At 36.2% G+C, this 23,802-nt stretch overlaps 1 protein-coding gene across 1 annotated transcript in view; it reads right to left on the bottom strand.

Moving 5' to 3' along the window:
• The window catches only part of polr1a (RNA polymerase I subunit A), a 131,513-nt gene that overhangs the window by 42,446 nt on the left and 65,265 nt on the right, over window positions 1-23,802 (bottom strand). The window contains exons 16-23 of the mRNA XM_028801579.2: window positions 23,448-23,631; window positions 21,904-21,986; window positions 19,156-19,314; window positions 17,955-18,053; window positions 13,283-13,435; window positions 8,852-8,934; window positions 6,989-7,154; window positions 496-717 (exon numbers count right to left, since the gene is read on the bottom strand). Coding sequence (XP_028657412.1) covers window positions 496-717; window positions 6,989-7,154; window positions 8,852-8,934; window positions 13,283-13,435; window positions 17,955-18,053; window positions 19,156-19,314; window positions 21,904-21,986; window positions 23,448-23,631 — 1,149 coding nt within the window. The remainder of the gene's footprint in view (window positions 1-495; window positions 718-6,988; window positions 7,155-8,851; window positions 8,935-13,282; window positions 13,436-17,954; window positions 18,054-19,155; window positions 19,315-21,903; window positions 21,987-23,447; window positions 23,632-23,802) is intronic.

The following is a 23,802-nucleotide window of genomic DNA, read 5'->3' as shown; positions in this document are numbered from 1 at the left end:
TATATGTAGTATTTCATGACATACATCTGCTGAATAATTTGTTGGCTAAAGTACTTTCTGATAGTATGTCATAGAATGTCACCCTTTATATAATGGCAGATCCATTCTGAAAGATTTAAGGTGATTCCAAGCAATTAATTGGCTATTAAACAACAGAATGCAGTCATTCAAAAGAAGTACAATTATGTCCATTTTACCACTAGTCTACTTCAGCCAAAATTAGTCTTCATATTAACTGTTGACAGTTTTGTAAAATTCTTTAAATTAAAAAAAGGTCTTCTGAAGTTTTACAATCTCTCTTTCTAAAAGCAAATGTTTCCTTTCTGAAGTGCAGATTTTTATATGAACAACTAGCTCTACTGTCATACTTGATATACACCCTAAAACTTTAAGCAAAGTTCTTAAGCAGATTTTATATGAAGCCTTTACACAAAGTTTCTAACAAAAATATGCATTCACACTATTATAATGACTTATGCTCATTTAAAAGTTTACCTGCATTGTTACTGAATTTCTGCCATTAATCAGTTCTCCTGGGCAACTTTGCTCTTCCATCAAAGGGAGGTTTTTCTGAGTATATAACAGAAAAGCCCCATTCCGAGGCGGAGTACTTTGATGTTTGGCTTTCCACTTTTTAACTGCCCTACAATGTTTGTATGCAGTTGAAATATCCATTTTACTTAAGGCTTCTTCAGAACATTTTGCTTTCTTTATCACCTTTACAAGAAAAGAAATACATTAATTATACAAACACTTTCAGCTACTTGGTTTTCGTAATTTAAAAATTATTTGAACAATGTATCAAAACATCTCAGACCTACAATAAGAAATGTTATAACAGAAAACAGAGTAAAAAAAATTTACTTTTTGCCAGGCATATTTTTTGTGTCTTCTGCATAACAAGGGGGCTCCGCCCCCCGCTCGCTTTGCTCGCCTACCCACGGTGTTGGGTAACCCGAAATACATTGATGAATGTATGAGATATATTGGAGTGTAAAGGTGTAGATGTCGAACAAAGGACGTATATTCATTAATCCTAATGAATGTTCACTAATAGTGGACTCATTACAGAATGCGTTGTCAGCTAATTGGCGGAATTGTTTAGCGGCCGTCTGTCGTTCCTTTCTTTGCCGTTTATCTATTGACTCTGTTGTTTGAGAGGCGCGTTGTAGGCGCCTACGTTCATTAATTGTATTCATGCGGGCTCGCTTCTGTGTGTCCGTAAGTTGAGATGTTTCGTTTTGGAGCCGTGACTCGTTTGGTTGCGTTGTTTGAGAAGCGCGTTGTAGGCGCCTGCGTTCATTTGTTTTATCCAGGCGGGCTCGTTTTTGTAGCCCCGTTAGTCGAGCTCTTTCTTTTTGGAGCCGTGCCTGCTTTGCTTGCGGCATTTCAGACGCGCGCTGTAGGCGCCTGTGTTCATTGATTCTATCCAGGCGGGCTCGTTTTTGTATCTCCGTCAGTTGTGGTCTTTCATTTTGAACCCGTGCCTGCTTTGCTTCCGCAGTTTCAGACGCACGTTGTAGGCGTCTATGTACATTGTATTTGTCCATGTGGGCTTGTTTTTGTAGCTCCGTTAGTCAAGCTGTTTGGTTTTGGAGCTGAGACAGTTTTGCTTCCGCGGTTTCAGACGTGCGTTGTAGGCGCCTACGTCTATTGTTTTTATCCATGCGGGCTCGCTTTTGTAGCTCCGTTAGTTGAGCTGGATCGTTTTGGAGCCGTGACCGTGACTCCATTAGTTATCCGTTGTCTACCGTTAGTAATATGGATAATTGCACTTACTGTTAATACGGAGCGTTTTCTGTGGTTGTACTGTTAATAATGCATCACTGTAATGTGATTCACATATGCCATATGGTTTGGACGTGTGAGGATGCCGTACGTTTAATACGGAGAGTTCCTTTATTCTTATTACCCGGACCATGCTGTGTAGTGTGGACGTTTAGTTCAGAATCGCGTTGCGGACCCCGTAGTGTCTTCCGTTTGACTCTGGGGTGCAGTGCAGAATCCTCTTTTCTGTGTGGCTGTGTCATTAGTCGTTAGCTATGGGCGCGTTGTTGCTTAATGTCCTATTTACATTAGTTGAGCTCTTTCGTTTCTGAGCCGTAACTCCTTCGTTCGCGGTGGATCAGACTTCGCTTGCGGTTTATGAGACGCACGCTGTAGGCGCCTGCGCACTATGTCTCCTGGGTCCATCGCTGTGTACTTGCGTCTGTGCCTTCCGGTTTACCGAGACCTGCGTCTGTGCCTTCCGGTTTACCATTCTCGGTTAGTAATATGGATACAGTGACTGAGAGTATAAATATTACTGTCAGGATCCCTTAGCTTTTCAGTGAATGTTTGGCTAAGAAACAATAGCTTTAAATTGGTCAACAGAAATGATCTTATAATTCATGAAATGTATAAGATTTGTGATTTAGAAAACTTTTCCAAAACATTCTAAGCTTCCCAATATTTGTTTTTCAAACCCACACCTGAATGTAATTTCACTGACATGCAGTGATGTCTGCTAATGCAAATCAGCTTGTGAAACTTCAGAGGTTGTTAAGGTATATATGTGCGTGGGAGACAGAATGTTGGTGGGTCAGCCCTTTCCCTGGCAATGATACACTATGCGTCTAGCTTTTTCAGTCGCCAATTGAGAGATAACCTGAAATGACACAGTGCATGTACTATCCATGCCCAAGTAGCTAAGGAGCAGATGACTGAGCGGAATAGCTAGATTCCTTATACTTCACTCACACTTCTCCCAAAGCAGACATGGTATGCTGTTGTTGTTTAATTAATTGTATGTTACCTACTGTAGCCTACATTATAAGCTTCACAACCTAATGTAACTAATAAAACTATATAGGTGGATAGATAGATAAATGGATGGATAGATAGATAAATTGATGGATGGATGGATGGATAGATACTTTATTAATCCCCAAGGGGAAATTCACATTCACAAAACTAGGCAATAATCAGTTCATGCAAATATTTCCATCTATATGGGCTGAACGTTCAGATAGTTGGATTAATTTTATAATTCAAACAATGAATTCTGTGACAATGTGATATTTAAAACATATACATAAAACTCTATCAGACAGATATTTAGAAGTTTTTTCAGTGTATCCTTTGCTACTTAAAAGCCTTAACTATACACATTTTCAATCTAACGAATGACTCGACCTTTTCAGGTAGCAGCTGTGGAGTTGGCTCGTGTATTCAACAGTTGAGCACAACCTGAGCTATAACATTGCTGATTGTGAACAAGAACTGAAACATGATATCTGTTTTTTAATTGTTTGTGTAATTATTAGTGCTTTTGGGTGTGTTCTCCTACAACACAGCAGTTCAAAGCATATGTATTAGTTTTCCCAAATATTATAGCAAATATTAAAGATTTTTTCAGCATCTGCTGAAAAATCTGCTGAGCTTTACATTAATTTGGTTGCAGTACTCCTTTCTGTGAATTATTACAATAGTTTAGCATGTGTTTTAGCTGCAGAGAGAGAGAGAGAGAGATAGAGAGAGAGAGAGAGAGAGAGAGAGAGAGAGAGAGAGACCACACTACTAACTTTTACAGAAAGTAAAGCAATACACTGAGAAAAATGAATCAGAAGAGTCTTCTTGTGCAATTAGGCAAACAGCAAGAAAAGCTACTTTAATGAATTCAGATCTGTTTATTTTGTCCTTAATTTAAACAAACACTCCTTGTTTGACTTTGGACAGTAAACAAGCACTGCAGCTTTTATTTTCAAAAGAAAAATTGAGATGAATAAGAATCTGAAATTGCTGCTTAAGCTCACAAGCCTGTTTACTAACAGCAATTTTTTTTCTTTACTGTAAAGTAGTTAAACATGCTAACCTTGTACCTTTTTGATAAACATCTTATGAACAGTTGATAGATTTGTGGCTTTTGTAAACGTCTTTACTGTATTTATTACTTGTTTGTGTATGTGACATTGTTCATGTTTTGTAAGAAAGTACTGCACAACTGAAATGGTAATCCATATTTATGAATTACACCTCAAGAATTATGAATGTTTAGTTGGTACAATGGAGAAAAAGAAAAAAAAAAAGGAAAACAAAGCCTTGCATAGGTATAATAAATGATTATTTTAACAACAAAAAAGCTGTAGAGAAATTAAAGATTAAAAATAATTAAAACCTGTAAGTGCAGGCATATTTACATTTAAACTGTGTTTAACTGCCAGCATCAATTAATTGAATCAATGTGCAAGAATACATATTTCTTGTTAGACAAATGGTGAAGATTATTTTTATTTAAATTAAGCTTTGTTGTGCCCTGTGTTGGCTGGGATTGGCTCCAGCAGACCCCCGTGACCCTGTGTTCGGATTCAGCGGGTTGGAAAATGGATGGATGGACTTTCTTTGTTAAAAATGTATTTTAAGGGTATTTAAGCATTTTCTGGTCACTAAAAAAATAATAATTCTTTACATTTATATAGTGCTTTTCTGACTATTTATAGCACTTTTTCATAATGAGTGGGAAGCCACTTTAACCACTGCTAATATGTAGCATCCACCTAGATGATGTAACAGCAGCCATTTTTGTGCCATTACCTTACCACACATTAGCCAGTAGGTGATAAAGTGGTGAGAGAGAGACTTTGAGACAGGGGTGATTAGGGGGTCTGAATGACTTGGCTATGGAGGTCAATTTTGCCTGGACATTGCGATACACACTGCTCTTTACGAAGAATGCCCAGGGATCTTTTATGACCACAGAGTTTTTACACCTTATCTGAAGGACAACGCCATTTTTACAGCAGTGTTACTGTTACTGCACTGGCACATTGGGAACCACATTCCGACCAAAGGGTAAGCACCCCCTGGCCTCACCAACTCCTCTTCCAGTGTCAACCCAAGCTTTTCCTAGATGGTCTCCCATCAAAGTACTGGCCAGGCTTGAACATGCTTAGCTTCAGGTGGATGACCTCTTCTGAAGTGCATGTGGTATGGCTACTGGCGACAAAAAAAAAAAAAAAAAAAGCCAGAACATTTAACACAAGTGGTCTATAGTTTAATTATAAAAATACCGTAGTTAACACTTTAATGTAGAACATAAGGCTTCTCCGCTTCTGGTAATGCAGGAACTTAGTGTAAAAGCTCTTTAAAAAGATAAAGAAAAAATAAAAAAATCGCAATCAGTATCGTCCAATCCAGTAACATAATATTGGTGAACAGTATTGGTAATAGCCCCAATAAAAAAAAAAAATCCCTATTAATGATAAAAGAAAAATCCAAAATATGATTGTCATGAATGAGATGGGAAACTAGCATTATTGCTTTTTGATGAATTATTCACAGTTGCAGCTTGAGATAGCTGTACATCAGGAATCTCGGGTTCAATAGTGAACCAGAATAATAGCAGCCAAACAATAGATTAAGTGAGTCAGAGAAGTGTTTAAAAATCTCCTTTAATCCAAAAGCTGTATGGGAGTGGGCTTAATCAGTGCTAAAGACATTGGGTAGAGATGTGTTGAACAATCAGGAGGATGTCTGTTTTACTAATGACAACACAAGCTAACCAATTACGAAATGTCAGATTATGGAACTGATCTGCAAAATAGAGCAATGTTGCATAGCATATCTGGAGTAACACAATCCTAAAATTAATATGAGGCAAAACAATTAGATGCCCCTTTACATTCAAATGTCTGTTTAAACAAGTACATGTGAATCATATTTGAGTACAGACATTCAATCTGACTTCCCTGTACTACAACTCTGGGTACATATAAAATAATATATTCCTAGCTTTCTCAACTTGTAGTGCAACAAAATTTCTTTATACCAAAAAGGAGATTAATCTGTTTGCAAGTACAGTAGACTAAATCTAATATTATACAGCATTTCTTTTGTTACAGGTAATTTATAGAGTAAATGAAGTCACTTTTAAGATTTTGCATAAAGTCAGAGCAGCTGAAGATGGAATACGTTCTGAGGACCAAATCTGACGCATTAGATCCAGTAAATAAACTACAATGGTGGAGGCTGCAAGCATAAGCAAGAGGATATCTAATGAAATCCTGGATGAAACCACAGCAGTACCTATCCCTGAGTTAACTACAACATGTACAGTCCTTTCCCAGTACACCAGCTATCTCATGGTAAGAGACTCTATTGAACAGAAGGGGAAAAAATAATAATAAATCAAACAATATGGATTACTCCCTTTGATTGTCACAGAAATTAAATGCCTCTGTGCACCCTGCAAATATGTGTTCATTCGAAGGCTCTTCAGCACCACCTTTGATATAATTGATCACAGTAGGACTGCCCTGGAAGCTAAAAGTTCACATGGCAATTTTTCTAAAGAAAAACTTCCCGTTATAAAACAATCAGCAGACAACAGAATCTGTAAAAGAGAAGCCAACTGTGTTTTTTGTTTGCAAAGTTATTAAAGGCGAGGAAGCTGAATAGGTTAGTTCTTTTACAGAAATTTCACTGTATTATTTTTATTGGTTAACTAGTTAGGAAAAGAATGCTATGTATTTTCATGTCAAATATATACATAAAAGTGTGTTGTATACTATTAAACACTTAAATTTTTTGTTTCTTTATGAATATTTAATTGACTGAAAAAGCAGCAGTTTTATATAGGTTGTGTTGTTGTGTTTCTTCCTGTAGGGTACATCACCATCTTAAATGAAGAACATTGATATAAACAGCTCATTTAAAGCTTAATAGTTGTTAAGGAGAACTGGTAACAACAGATACTCATCATTTCACTAATCTCTATCAGTAAAAGAAAAAAGTGGTATAATGCCATTTTTATTACCTTTAAATGTTGCTACTGTTTACAGTTTTACTATATCACTTCACTATGTACTAGATTCTGTAAATAAATTATTCACCTCTCAGCTCATAGTACTGCTGCTTCACAACACATTAGATCCAACCTTGAAGTACAGATGGATTCAAACTAGCTAGAAGATCAGAAAAATGGTCAGGAATATATAAAGGAGCTACTTGCCTCAAAGTTGTCCTTAATAAAAGGAAACTGACTGGGCTGAAGGAACTTTGTTTTTGGTATATCTAGTCCATCTTCGCCATACAGGAACTGAATCACACTGCCGTCACTGTCTCGCACACTCAAATCATACTGTACCACCAGGCCTTCCAAATGTTTTATAATGCACCTAATTAAGAAGGATAATTAAACACTTACACAATCTCATACAGCACAAATAACATTTTGTTAACATTTATTTAAAAAAATCTCTGGTTATAGACAACAACAAAGAATATTTTAATTTGGTAAATAACAAAATTTGCAAAATATATTTGTACTTATTGGTCACTCAGCATAGTTAATATGCAGAGGCTGATGCCAAAAATCAACTGCTTGTAGGTAGAGTCTCCCGACATGCAATTTAAATACAACTGAACCCTACAGACCATTTAGATAATTATGGAGGAAGTTGTGCACATACAAATAATTCAAACTTGCTTTCTGTGAGTGTTTTATTTAAGGTATTTTCTCATAGCTGAATGCTATATTTACAATACTGAGCAATTTATTTTTGTTAATTTTGTTAAATCTGGCACCCTATAAAGTTATCTATGAGGTGAGACACAAAAATAACAGGATTGGTAAAAAAAAAAAAAAAAAAAAAAAAAATTTATTGAAGAATTACAGCATTCTAAACATTGTCACCTTCTATATATTCCCCCTCCTGATCTCTACACCGCTCCATGCATATCTTCCATCGATTGAAACAGTGCTTGAAGTCTTCTTGCTTGAGGCTCTTCAACAGTCTTGCCGTTTTTGTCTTCACTTCATCCACTGAAGAAAAATGTGTTCCCTTCAGGTCACTTTTGATTTTCGGGAACAAGTAAAAATCACAGGGAGCTAAATCGGGCGAAAAGGGAGGATGATCGAGGACAGGAATGTTTCTGTCAGTCAAAAACTGCTTTACAGAAAAAGAGAAAATTCGTGAGAAATTTGATGTTGATTCCCTGTTCGATTTTTTCACCTGACATTATTGCAACTCATGTACCGATTGGGCTATTCACAGGATATACCTAGCCGGTTGAAGTTTTGAGAGGACATGTAGGAGGGGATATAGTTCTATGATTCACATCCGGCTGACCTCCAGACGGTTTTCCAGGAAAGCTCGTCCAGTTATTTTTGTGTCTCACCTCGTATTAACTAAAACCCTTTATCTCAAGTACAATTTCTTCTTCAGGACTGAGAACCACTGCTTTGCCTAATAATCTTTATGACCAGTGTTTTCCAGGGCAGCCTTGAGGTGCACATGTCAATCCCTAAACCAAAACCCCCAAAACCCATACAGTTCAAAATTACATTTAAGATGGAAGCAGGGACGTATTTCTACACACAAAGGCTCACAGGAGACAATATTAAAAGACCATCTGTCAAAACACTAATTTTAAGATTTAAACAGAATTATGTGTGCATGCTGAAACACACTTAAAGTAAATCTAATGCTGTTTTCACACCTAGCGTGGTTGCTCTATAAACAATGAGAAGCTTGACTGTTAGTAAGCATATGTTTAAAAAAGCAGGTATTATCAAATCTGGCAAGAAATCTGTTTTATTCATCTGTTTAAGTTTGTTTAAAAAGAAAAAGAAAAAAAGGTGAAGTGATATACGTTACTGAATTATATTAAGGTATATATTAATGGTAGAAACTAGTGTTACTGGCATTATGCATAGCAACTGTACCCTTAACAATTTGAGAAAGCACACTGTTTTTAAGATGTCTGCCCTTATGCTTTCAATATAAGTGGCAAGAGAAAATTTAAGAAGACATTAGCCAATCCTAATATACTGCCTTTTTTATTTACAGTATTACTCCAAAAAACTACATACCTTTGCAAGTAACCAGATCGACTTGTCTTAACGGCCGTATCTACAAGGCCCTCTCTTCCAGCCATACAATGGAAAAAGAATTCCTGCAACACAAATTAATAATTTCATGTTAAATGAAAGTGTCACTTAAATGGAAAAAAATGAAAAACACACTAAACATATAATGTAATACAACATTAATTGATACACATTACCAGTACTCTTTTAAAGAAACACTGTATTGACTGAAACTCCTATTCAAAATGTGCAGGTTAGCATGTTAAATAGCATATTAACCACTCGTTTAGTTGAGTTAAATAATTTTCTTCTCATACTCACTAATTAAAAAGTGGCAAAAAAAAAATGTCAATCTTTCAACTTACATAAGATGTAGAAGAATATATAAAAGAAATAACATAAGCACATTAATATTTGATTAATATCATGTCTTTGGTTTCATTTCTTTCGAGCAAACATTAAATTATCATATCCAAACTTGCCTGCTTAATTAAAAACAAACTAAAACAAAAAATATATCAGCAGTTCAGAAAGAACCATGCAGTTTTAAATGCTGCTTATTGAACATTCGCTCTCTTGGCACTAAAGCTGTTTTGGTAAATGATATTATATTAAGTACAAAATCTGATCTGTGTCTTCTCACTGAAACCTGGCTTAGTAAATGTGACACTGTTCCCCTAGCTGAGGCGTCACCAGATGGATACTCGTTCCTTTATAAGTCTAGAGATTTTGGTTGAGGAGGAGGCCTTGGAATAATTCATTGTAACAAAATGCAAATCACTTCTAAAAATTTAGGCAACTTTACATCCTTTGAGGCATTCATTTTAAATATTAAAACAGATTCCAACACAATTATACTGCTAGTCTACAGACCACCAGGGTCATATTCATTGTTCATGACTGAATTTAGCAACCTTCTATCTGATTTGGCTATAAATTATGATCATGTAATACTGATGGGGGATTTTAATGTACACATTGATGTGGAAACTGACACTTTTAGCAAATGTTTTACTTATTTGTTAAATTCATTAGGATTTTGTCAGATTGTCAAAGGTCCAACTCATAATCATAACCATACATTAGATTTAATTATAACTTACAAAGTTGAAATTCAAAATTTAAATATTACTCCATTAAATGAAGTTATTTCCGATCACTACTTAATTACATTTGATTTAGTCCTGCCCTTGTCAACACACTCCCAGATTAAAACAAAGACAGTGCGACATCTAGATTGTAATTCTGCTTCAAAATTTATAGATACTTTGAGTAAGTCGAGTGTAACTGTGGAAAACCATTCAGATCAGTTAACATCAAATGTAAACGTGGAAAACAATTTAGATCAGCTAACATCACATTATAATGTGACCTTGAGAGATGCTCTGGACACAGTGGCTCCCCTTAAAACAAAAGTGATCAAAGCACATAGAAGTTCTCCCTGGTTTAATGAAAACACTCGAGCTCTTAAATTAGAGTGTTGAAAACTGGAGCGCAGATGGAGAACAACAAAGCTACATGTCTTTCAAATTGCATGGACAGAGAGTGTTAATAAATATAAAAAAGCCCTCTTTAAAGCTAGCTCAGAATACTATTCTACATTAATAGATAACAATAATAAAAATCCTCGGGTACTGTTTAGAACAGTAGCTAAATTAACAAATGGAAATTCAGATCAACAGTGCAAAATACCAACAGATATTAGCAGTACAGATTTTATGAACTTCTTCAATGAGAAAATTAAAAATATAAGATCCCAGATCGTTGCATCACACTACAAACCAAATACTGGCTTAGCAGACCCTGCCTCACATTGCATTCAGGACTTTAGTAATTTTAATCCTGTAACTGAGCAGGAAGTCTTAACTTTAATTTCTAAAATGAAGCCCACTACTTGTTCCCTAGATCCAGTGCCAACAAAACTAGTAAAAAGTGCAATGAATGTTCTTGCAGCGCCTATTCTAAACATTATCAGTAGTTCATTATTGCATGGCACAGTACCTGATACACTAAAAGTGTCAGTCATTAAACCATAACTTAAAAAGTCAGACCTAGAGCCACACATACTAAATAATTATAGGCCTATTTCAAATCTACCGTTTCTCTCTAAAATACTAGAAAAAGTAGTCGCCAGTCAGCTTCAGTCACACCTTACGCATTACAATTTACTTGAGAAATTCCAGTCTGGTTTTCGCACTGGTCATAGTACAGAAACAGCACTAAAGTGGGTTGTAAACGACATTCTGATATCCTCCGATGAAGGAAACTCCACTGTAATTATGTTGTTGGACTTAAGTGCAGCATTTGACACCATCGACCATTCTATTTTACTACACAGGCTAGAAAATGATGTTGGGCTTACAGGCACCGTGCTCGCTTGGTTTAGTTCTTATTTATCAAGTCGATTCCAATATGTACAGAAATGTGCTGACAGTACTCCATTATTATACACAGAAGTTCAATATGGTGTCCCACAGGGCTCAGTACTGGGACCTTTACTGTTTTCACTGTACATGCTTCCACTGGGATCTATCATTAGGAAACATAATGTTAATTTTCACTCGTATGCAGATGACACCCAGTTATACCTTTCATCTAAATCAGATGAAGTTTCTTCGATGTTGTCTTTAATTAGTTGTGTTAGCGAATTAAAGGAGTGGATGAATGAGAACTACTTGTCTTTAAATACAGATAAAACAGAGATGTTAATTGTTGGAGGGAATGACGCTGATCATAATATTTTGTCATCATTTAACTCAGTTGGAATCCCAATTAATTTTACTGAATCAGCCCCCAATCTAGGAGTTATCTTTGACTCTAGCATGTCATTTAAAGCGCATATTACAAAGTTGTCCAAAACATGTTTCTTCCATCTTAAAAATGTTAGGAAATTAAGGCGCTTTCTAAATAAACAGGATTCTGAGAAATTAATTCATGCATTTATCTCTAGTAGGATTGACTACTGCAATGCAGTGTTCACTGGATGTTCAAACTGTTCTTTATACAGCCTCCAGTTAATACAAAATGCGGCTGTAAGAATTATTACAAGAACAAGAAAATACGAACACATAACTCCAGTTCTTAAATCCTTACACTGGCTCCCGGTTAAGTTTAGGGCAGATTTCAAAATCCTTCTTTTAACATATAAAGCATTAAATGGCCGAGGTCCAGCTTACTTGTCTGAACTTATCATGACTTACAAACCAGAGCATACATTAAGATCTCAAGATGCTGGTCTGCTTATGGTTCCAAGGATTAATAAAATAACAATGGGAGGTCGAGCTTTTAGTTACAGGGCCCCTAAACTGTGGAATGGTCTGCCTGCTACTGTAAGAGATGCCCCTTCGGTCTCAGCTTTTAAATCCCGGCTGAAGACTCACTACTTCAGTTTAGCATATCCTGACTAGAGCTGCTGATTAACTGTACATACTGCATCTCTGTTGTTAGTCATTAGCACTAAAACATAAGTAACATGATAGTTAGAACTGGATACTAACCCTCACCTATTCTGTTTCTCTTCTCGGTACTCAAATGTGGCACTTGGTGCCACGGCCCACCTGCCAAGTTGTTTTGCCTGCCTAAGGTAAAGTCATCCCTGATGGAGGATCGCAGGAATCGTGAGAAAGAGGGGTCCTTTCATCGGATTGGCTGGCCCAACACTGTTTCAGCCATGGAATGGCCAAATGGGGGAGGCAGCTTGATGGATGAGGTCTCCAGGAGTCTAAAATTATCTAAATCTTATTATGTGATATCATCTACTGTTAAATTCTGCTCCGTACTTCTAAAAAATTTTTAATTATTTATTGAGGATTTGTTCTGTTCTGTGTACTGTATTGTATTGACCCCCTTCTTTTGACACCCACTGCACGCCCAATCTACCTGGAAAGGGGTCTCTCTCTGAACTGCCTTTCCCAAGGTTTCTTCCATTTTTCCCTACTAGGTTTTTTTGGGAGTTTTTCCTTGTCTTCTTAGAGAGTCAAGGCTGGGGGGCTGTCAAGAGGCAGGGCCTGTTAAAGCCCATTGCGGCACTTCCTGTGTGATTTTGGGCTATACAAAAATAAACTGTATTGTATTGTAATTAAAGGGTCAAGTAAATTCGGTTATTTCCCATCACCTAAATTATTTCTAAAATACGTCACATGCATTTGGTTAACCTTTTTACTTTGTTGATAGACCAATTTCACATTAAAAAAAATTTAGGACACAAGGATCCAGATTTTCCAGTGCGGTATAATGCATCAGTTTACAAACAACAATACTTGGGGGTACAGTTACTTACAAAGTAAGTACATGGACAAAGACACAGAATTATAAAAATTTCTATGTGGGGCACATAGTTTTTCTCAGAAGTGTGAATAATGAAATAAAGTATTAAGCTGTATATATGTAGTACTGTATCTACCACATTTCACACTTACCACACACCATACTTACAGGTGGTTTAATTCCAGTCAGAAACCTTCCTGTCACAAAGCCCCCTGCTCTAGGAGTCGCATCATATGGCTGGAAGCAAGGCAGAGATTTCCCAGAAGGCATCAATGGTGGTCTGCGGCCTTCTAACTCAATTTGCCCAAGAAGACATGAAATCTAAAGAGTAATCAAACATTCATAAACAACATAAATTGAAGACTGCTGAAATCCAAAAATAAGTACAAAGGAAATAATGTAAAATAAATTCATATAGGAAAGAAAGAGTTGTAAATAATAATCTATTTTAAAAAGACATCACATAAATTTCAAAGAGAAGCTAAATACTTTGGTCAGCCACGGTAAAGTAAACAATACACTAGGACACAATCAAAGGACACAGAAAATTTTCTGTTTGGTCACTCAGACCTTCATGTCAGTTTGACTTAAATGTCCATATGAATGTGAGACACAAAGATCTCATTGAGCCTGTCAAAATTCAACATACGAGAGAACTTGTATGTCAGTATAAAGCAAGTATAGATGCAGCCGCTTTGCTGTAGCTTATCAGTTACCTACTACAGTGCTGCAATTGAATGGATTACCATAGATTTTTTTTTTTTGGTGGCAACATTTTGGGGAATATAGTGTTATAAATAGACAAGTCTATAGTTACGTCATCACAGGACAGGTATAAAACTGCGAGGTTTTTAAATCACTACAGTAGATTTGTTGCCAGATGAACATTTTTAATGATAGTGACACAGATCGAGATAGTGACAATCAATTGAATGATGTAGAACCTGTAGGCAGTCATAAGACACCCGGCTTGTCATGACTGTCAGGACAAAAATATATTGACATTCTGCTGCCAACTGAGCACAGTCATCAAATATTCATATTTCCGGCGGTTTCTTCTAAGCCTTCCCGTCTGCACAGTGGCATGCTTCTAGGACTCGCTTTCAAATACAGAGTTTATGTCATGTTACTGATGAAAATAAAGTAATTAACAGTTTCTTTACATTTTTGACAGGATTACCGTTTATAAAAAAAAACATTGCTTTCTAATACATTTTAACTTCATTATTTATCATATATGCATAGATCTATACTGTACTGTAGAGTCCTGGTAATACACGGTCCAGCAGTAAATGTGTTAAAGCTCTGGTTTAACAACTTAGAAAATGTTTTGGCATGTCCTGCTTATTTTAAGTAAAGACATACAGTGAAGAATTGAAGAAAAGCAGAGTACTATTTTTGATCTAAAATATCACCAAATAGCTGAATTTCTTTTTAAAGTCATAGTACTTCTACAGCAGTAAAACGTTTTAAGAGGAACACCTTCTGAAAGCTAACTATAGCGGATGGCTAAGAAAAGTGGTGTCTGTATCCTTTTGTTTTTTTCTAAATGGCCATCAGCTCGACATGATCTTTCACTCAAAATATTATCCAAAAATCTAACATTTTATTAAAGCAAATAATCTAAAGGAAGCGGAAAATCTCATGATAAAACATTCTTTTCTGAAATATATTTGTACATTATTGAGTACAAAAGTAAAATCTAACTGAAAAGCATTCCCGTTTATATTTCATGTTTTTACAGTAAGCTCACCTGCGTGAGCAGGATCCCTTAAATAGTCAGCCATGACTTCCTTCTTCACTGAGGTATAAATATAATGAGAGGATACAATGAGATGATACACAGACCTAATTGCCTTAGTCATCCACCCCAATGTGATACCTACATTGACTCTTTGACACATTGATGGGGATGGATCAAGTGGCCAAAAAATCTCCAAGGATCACAGCTGAAGAATTGCAGATGTTAGTAGGGTCTTGGGGTCAGAAAGTCTCCAAAACCATGATCAGAAACCACATACATAATCACAAGTTGTTTGGGAGGGTTGCCAGCAGAAAGTCATTATCGGACAACAAATTCTAGTGCCTATACCTTGCCAGATGTTACTGCACTTTCAATAGGACCACCTTCAATTGTTCAAATGAGACAAAAATAAGGGTTTTGGAAGCAAACCCCAGAGGGTGCCTTTGGTGTATGCAGAATGACAGGCATGCAGAAAAGTACCTTTCATCCCACTGTGAAGTATGGTGGTGGATCTATGTTGTTATGGGGCCTTTTTCTACCAAACACCCTAGAAACTTGTTAGGGTAAATAGAATCATGTGGTCCATCAAGCATCAGCATATATTAAATCAGAATCTGACTGCCTTTGCCAGTGAGCTTAAATTGGACAGTTTTAGATTTTAAAGCAGGTCAATAATCCGAAGTACACCACAAAATCAACACCAAAATGGTTCAGTGTCCACAAAATCAAGGTTTTGTCATGGCCATTAAAAGACCCTGACTGAAACCCCATTAAAAGCCTGGGGGATGAGTTTTTCACGAGAGTCCACAAGCATGGACTCAAAATCTTAAGGATCTAGAAAGAATCTGTAAGTGAGAATGTCCTGCGATTGCCTTGCATTCTCCACCGTCATTAAGCATTCCAGGAGAAGAATCAGAGCTGTTAACTTGGCAGAGTGGGGCTTTACAAAGTATTAAATATGGGGTGCCAATAACTGTAGCATATAAATTATCAATATTTTTGAGAAAAATATATTTTTTATGATAAAAATTCTTCTTTCAATTAATTTATTTCAACTAAAGGTTACATTTTTGCTAATATTTTGAATGAAAGATCAAAGTGATAAACTTTTTCAGAGCCCATTTTTCTTGTAATTTAATCAAATACGGTGCTCTCCAATATTAGTGGAGGGCAATATACAGTATGTACATCACATTCAGTTTATGATAGTACATACAATGCAAATGTCCCACTCACTGGCAAACTGATTTCCTGTCTCATGATATATGAAGTTAAAAAGAGGTATTTTCAATAAATATATCATAGTCTGTTAAAAATATCACAACTGCATTACTGTCTATGCTTAAATTACATCAAATTCTAAGATAAGAAACAGTCAAATACAGATGGGTCCCAGATTACTGCAATTTCACATGTATGAACAAACACAAAGCACCAAGAGTTCTCTTTTCATCTGAATTTCAATTAAGCTTCATCTAACAGCTTCTCCCCCTTGCAATATGCCTTGCATTAATTAGGATGTACAGTTGCAGGGAGGGGACAATGATACACTCTGCGATTCTTCAGCAAAGATAGCGTGCCTCTGCTTAGGGATCAATCATCATTGGTTTTTATGCCATCATTATGACATTTGTAACTCAATGATTTACTGTGTTCTTATCAAAAGCTGTAGGATATTGAAGCAAAATATCAACACACATACTTCTGGTTCAATTTAGTTTAACTATTTGCGATTTAAAGTACAGTAATATTGCTTCACTGTCATTTTATTAAGATGTTTGAAACATTTACTGCAAAATAAGTGAAGTATTTTCATTTTTGCTGATAATTCCACTAATGGACAGTTTCAGCGCAAGTTCCTACTTACGACAAGTTAATGTGAATGTTTGTGTGCAAGGAAATGTAACATCCACCATAGACATTGCGAGGACTGCTTGCTCAACAAGACACCAAGAAGAAATGATTTTCTGCATTTCTGTGTCTGCTTTTATCCCTTCAGCACTAACTTTTACAAGTACCATAAATTTACACAGGATGTTACAGACTCACATCAAATGTATGTTTTTATTATAATAATAATAATAGCAGCTCATTACTCAAAGCGCTAAATGCAAGGACAACTTAAGATTCTAACTTATTATCCTGAGGTTGCTAAATGGTAACTTTTCCACTGCGCCATCAGCATAGATCTGAGACGGAACAGTGCTATCCCTATGACAAATGGTTGAAAATGAAATGTGCAAGCACACATGCATGCAAATGTCAATTAAGCAATTTCTTTTTCTTTGATTTTATTTTTGAATAAAATCACACTTCTTTTGTTACACCTTTTGTGAAAGTGTTCATTGGATATTTGGGCTTCAGTCTTTACACATCCTACTCTTCAAAACACGTGATTACTATAACATATGAAAACATTTTCTTAGCCGTGTGTTCAGCATTTCTTGCCTTGCATTTCCTTTGTCACTCTACATTTACACAGATTGCTGTAGACATGGAACACATATGAAATGTACGTATTTCAAAACATGGCATTTAATTACCTATATAATTCCTTATAAATGGACTGCCAGACTAAACATTTCAACACAGACTTCAGCTGTGAGGACTGCAGCAGGGTGATGCCTTCATCTGACTGAATGGGGGAGGTGGGTGGTGTAGCAAGCTGCATTCTGCTAAGCCACACATTTGCAAAACTAAAGTGGGCTATTAGCACAGTTATAAGGAGCTATGAAATTCTTGGTGTATGGCAGGAAAATGTAAGGAGGACAGGGATAACAAAGAAATTTGTAAGCTGCAAGGATTTTAGTGTTCAAGATCGTGAAAGAAAAAAAATTAAGTCTGGATATTATAAAAGCAATAAAGACCATCTCCACCTCGGTGCCAAATGTTCTAATTTATGAGAAAATATTGAACAGTAGGGTCTTTATGCAGCAACTGTTAAGTAAAATTTACTGGGGACTAGGTTCAAAAAAATGTTTTGACTGTTTAGTGAACATCTACCTTTTCCCTTTGCTTCCCCTTCTTTTAAGATAACACCACTACTAAAATTCAACATGTCAAAATGATAGTAATATATATCCAAACATTTTATACCTGCATAGTATTTACTGTAGAGCCTTTAGCTCCAGACAGCACCATCATCTGGAGGTTGTTTTCTGGAAACCTTCTATGTAGCCCAAGAGGCATGCAGACCTAAAGGGTTAAAAATGTATACAATAAAGAAGGTAATAATCATAGTGTATATAGTTTTTTCTTAAACAGGGTTATATCTATGACATATGCAAACTAATCCATGAAAAATCTGAATAATTTCATTAAAAAAAAAAAAAACAAACAAAAAAAAAAAACAACAGCATAAAAATGAGTTTCAAGTAAACTTTACTAGTACTCAGTGTCTCTCTTATTTGTTGGGGTACAATTCTTCACTTTAAAATTAAAAGTCCAAACTGCTAAAAATAAATTTCCAGAGAGATGTTCTTTACTTTAGAGGTAGTTAAATAAATGTAATCTTTATATAGACATAATTTAATACAGCAAATATTAAAATATCAAAGACTTGACTCAATGTTTATAAAACTACTTTAACCCCTCTAAGATTGTATGACGGAAAAAAGAATAAGTCATGGGTTCCCGAATTTTTTTTTTTTTTTTTTTTTTTTTTTTTTTTAAGTCAAGACACCTAATATGACATACTGTATTTAATGACGGAGACCAACTAGTCTGCGACTGGCTAAGATAAAATCAAACATGTTTGATTTTCTTATTAGTTGGTGGGGCAAACTGTGTACACATGAGAACTGACAACCAAATGAACCAATGAATGTTCATCCAGAAGAACAATGCATAGAATGTAGCGACGGGGTGAGGAACATGATCATTTTTACAACAACAACATTTATTTATATAGCACATTTTCATTCAAATGATGCAGCTCAAAGTGCTTTACAAGATGAAGAAAAAGAAAAAAGATAAAATATAAAAAGTAAAATTAAAATTTTAACCTCACAAACAGAAAAAAAGCTTATCTGTCTGATGTCTCCTACTTTACATACCATAACAGAATGGAAAAATGAATTAAAGGGCAGATATTGCTACTGAACTCGCAGCAGCTGTTAACCCTTCATAAAGCAACATCCCATCAAGAAAAACACTTTTGGCTGTCAGAAAAAGGGGTAAGCAGAACTGTGTCTCGTAATGTGACATAAGCTTCAGCAACACCTACCTTGCAAACTTGATAGTCTTTGGATGGGCCCTTAAATTGTATTTTACAAAACTTTACCTAGAGCAGACTAACCTTATTGATGTTGTTGTTGACTTGGTTAACTTCTTCTTTGAATTTTAAGTCCACCATGTTGAAGTCTCGCTGGTCTTTACTAAGGTGGGCATCTTCCCATTTATCTCTTGCCTCAATTACAGAAGTACAGTCAGAAAGATTAAATGCTGCTCTAAGGGCCTAGAAAAATGAGAGGCAATTAAGATAATCAGTTCACTGATTAATGCATCTGTTTTGTAGTTTTGTTGCTGATTGCATTATAAAATTCACTATAATATATAACTGTGTAAAAATAGATTGATAGATTGGGGGGGTGAGAGAGACAGAAAGATGCTTGATTGATCCCAAAAGAAAACTGCACTGCTACAGCAATTAAAATAAAACATCGAATAGTCTCAAGTGTAAACACTAACAAATAAATACACCCACAATCTATTTTAAAATAAGCATATTAAAATGGCAGGAAAGTATTGACAAGCCACAGGATACGATGATGTCAGCTAGTAAAGACCCTTGTAGTACACTACAGAGGACCATGATAAAATTAGCATTTTGCCAAAAGTATTCCACTACCATTAGCATGATACACCAAAGAAAAATACTTGTCACTCATAGTAGTAAGCAATAGCTACAGTAATTTGGAGTCTATAAGCCAGTGAGTTTGCCTTATATGTGTGCATATTCAACAAGCAAAAGGACTTCTTGGCACCTAATGTTTTCATTTGCTTTTCTTTAACATTTAATCTTAAATGTACACCCCTCTCAAAGAAAGCTCTGCAATGTCGTTATGTGAAAATGCCTTTGAAACCAATAAATAAGCTATTGCTGATGGTTAGAGGTGGGTCTTTTATCAATAGCTCGTTCTTCTTTCAACATGTTCCACTCTCATGCACAATATGATTTTCCAGAAATGGCTTATTTATTTTTTTAAATTATCCTGGCCAAAATACATATGCTTAGAACACTGTGAGCATATGACTGGACACCTGACAAATGGATTATGCAACACAATTAATATGAGATTTCATTCATAGATGTTTTGATATAGTTTGTGGTTCCTCACTGTGGTTCCATTGTATAAAGGGAAATTTATCATCTCCATGAAAACAAGTTTTTTTTTTTGGCCATCACTACAAAGAATGGAAAGTCAACAACATTAATTCATTCATTCATTCATTTTCCATCGCTTATCCAGACTGGATTCCGGGAAACAACAGTCTTAGCAGCGATGACTATATATCTATTTCCCCAGCTACACTTTCCAATTCATGTTTTGGGATCCCAAAGAGTTTCCAGGCTATTTAGCTGGGTCTTCCCAAAGGTCTATTCCAAGCTGGCCGTGCCTGTAAAACCTCCACATGCCTGAGCCTCATCAACTAGTTCCTCTCAATGCAGAGTCCGCGGCTCTCCTAGTCTCTCCCATATGTCTGCTTTTCTCACCCTCCCTCTAAGGAGAGCCTAACCACCCTGCAGAGAAAACTCATTTCAACCACTTTTAACCACAACCTCGTCCTTTCAGTCATTAGCCAAAGCTCATGACCACTGGAGAGGGTAGGGACGTAGATCGACTGGTAAGTTGAGAGCTTTGCCTTCTTGCTTAGCTCCTTCTTAATCACTACAGATCAGTATAGTGACTGCATAACTGTGCTTGCCATGCAAGTCGTCTGCTGATCACATCTCCCCTTTACCCCTCCCTTGTGAACAAGATCCCAAGATACTTCAACTCTTCCACTTCAGGTAGTAACTCACCACCCCACTTAGACAGTACAATCCACCTTTTTCCTTCTGAGAATCTTGGTCTCAGATTTGGATGTGCTGATCCTCATCCTTGCCACTTAAAACTTGGTCTCAATCTATCCTGATGATGGCTGGATTTCACAGTCTAATGAAGCTAACATGGCCACACTGTCTGTAAAAAGCTGTGCTGCAATTCTAAAGCCACTGAATCAGAGACCTCCCTTTCTCAGCTGCAGTTTGATATCCTACTCAAGAAAGGCACAAGCAGGATAGGAGACAAAGCACAGCCCTGTGAATGGTGCTGATGCTTTTCTGAGTATGTGGGCCAAATAATACCCAGTAACACAGTCAGACTCCTTCTTTAAGTCCACAAACACATGTAGACCAATTGGCCTTACTCCCGTGACTCCTTCAGAATTCTCATGAGGGCAGAAAGCTGGTCAACTGTACCACAGTCCAGATGGAACACACATGGCTACTCCTAAATCTAAGTTTTCACCTCCATATTTGCAATTCTCCAGGGGTGGATGAGATGCGCCCAGAAATACTGAAGGTTCTGGACATTTTTGGGCTTCGTGACTGACATGCCTTTTCAGTGTTGCATGGTTGTAAGGAGCAGTGGCCCTGGAGTGGCTGACTAGGGTGGTGGTCCCCTTTTTGAAAAACAGATACAGTAGCGCTTGTGCTCTAGCTATTGGGGGAACACACTCCTCAGCTTCCCTGGGAAAGCTTATGCCACAGTAAGTAACAAATAAAAGAAAATATTTTTGGCTGGAGTAATCCCTAAAAAACTAAACTATTAATCTTAAAAAAAGCTCTTTTTCCAAATTTGACAGAAAATCAAAAAAAAAAAATCCTTATACTGTATCCTAATGTAACTGTTCTGCTGAAACATCCCAAATAAAGAGAAACAAGACATTACATTTTGTATGTGTAATTTCATAGTAATACAGGTGAAAAGCAGTGAACATCATGTAGCAGACTTGTGTACTTGGATCACTTCATACAAAACTATAATCATCAGCATTTTACCCTGTTACCACATTTTGTAGAATCAGCAATGATCTTCTCTCTTTTTGAATTAGCTCTCTTTTTCACCAGAATGTCTTCAACACCTTCAGAATAAAAAGTATTAAAATACAGTTTTAACCAATAAATTTGTTTTTGCAAAAAACAAGCATACAAGAAATAAGGACAAGTTTTAATTAGAGATTATATGAAAAAAGGAAATTGATAAAGCATACTGGTGGTTAATCAACTGCAGATTAATATGTAATCTGTAAGTGTGATGCCTGGGATACCTGCAGCTGGCATACTCCCCTTAAACCTGGACATAGATTGATGTAAACTAAGGATGGACAGGGCAATGTGAACAAATAAGAGCAGGTACAAATTAGTGCTTTTTATTTCAAACCGGGTTCAAAATCAAATAAAATGTGATGCTTTTTCCAAATTAATAGTCCAATAAAACTAGTGCATTTGTGAGGATAAAAAAAAAAAAAAAAACACACACACACAACAATAAAGTTAAAATCCAAGTCTAAAACAGTCAGACATTGGGTTCCTAATCTCCTGCCAGTTCAGCGAGTCTTTCTCCACTTTCTACCCATCTCACCCTTCTCAGGTCTTTCAGCCAGGCTCCTTGGTCCTGCCACCAATCTGTGGTCCAACAGGACCCACGGGAACACTATGTCGCACTCCACACCTCTGAAATGCTCAGCAGATGTGACACATCCCTAGAGAGTCATTACTCTTATTCCTGCACGGGGCCATCTACCACTCACCGTGCTTGTTCATACTTGAGATTCTCTCTTACATTATCCTTGTCATCCCTAATCTTTTTTATTGTAACATAATAAGTTTATAGGTACTGAAACATTCTGCAATAACTTCCAGCAAACTCAGAAGTTGAATGTAAAATGTATGTTGAGCAGCTTCACCAGTAGACATTTCAAAGTTTGCTGTGGAAGTTAGTATAAAAATAAAATGGAATTTGCATTGGTATGCTGACTGCTGCAGAAAATGGTGTGAATACGTATATGCCTCCTTCCCCATTACCTCAATTATTAGTACTTCTAATGATTTTTTTTAGGTCTACAATGAAATCTAATGATAGCAATACGTAAAGGATTCCCAAAGGAATGTTTACTTTTTACTCATTTATTAAATTAACAAAATCATCCAGCACCAACTGGTAGTGTCTGAAAATATAACTGCCTTCTGAATCTGAAGGAAAACCACACAGACTCGGAACATACAAACTACACACAGAAAAGACTTCTTACTGCAAGGCAGCAATGCTACTAATGTGTCACCATGCTGCCCTTGAATTAAAATAAGGAATCTATTTGTAACTTCAAAACACAAATTCAAAAATTAAATCTCTTCTATTGTTCATTATGCAAATCAGAGAGGATGCCTTCTTGCCTCTTCTCCAGTTCTTATAATGTGAAGGAAATGTACCTGTGTAAAATATGGTGATCAACATTGAAGGTGGAAAAAAAACCCAAAAAATATCACATTTGAGCTCAGTTTTAAAAAAATAAATAGATATATAAAAGTTATACATATCATACCCATTGTAAAACCTTTGTACAGTTGTAGGTATGCAGTGAAAAGACGAGCCAGACAGGTTAGAAGCTTGCCACTTGTTTCACCACCATACAGCTCATAACAGCAGTGAATAAGTCCATAGGGTGAGCTTCCATAGTGAGCCTTATCTAAAACACCACATAACAGCTCTCCTCCTCGAATTATCACCTAACATGGGGTTTAAAAAATAAAATAAAAACATGCTACCAATCAAAAAACTGCAAAATTATATGTAGGCTTATGATACCTGTTGCTTAATGCTTAAAATTTCCTTTACAATAATTCTAATTCCCAACAACAGATATGCATCACATGCATCCACAAAAAGGAAATAATTAT

The sequence above is a fragment of the Erpetoichthys calabaricus genome, chromosome 5 (assembly GCF_900747795.2).
Source record: "Erpetoichthys calabaricus chromosome 5, fErpCal1.3, whole genome shotgun sequence".
NCBI classification, from domain to species: domain Eukaryota; kingdom Metazoa; phylum Chordata; class Cladistia; order Polypteriformes; family Polypteridae; genus Erpetoichthys; species Erpetoichthys calabaricus.
Note: the sequence above shows the minus strand (reverse complement) of the source record. Positions and strands in the feature narration are given on the sequence as shown.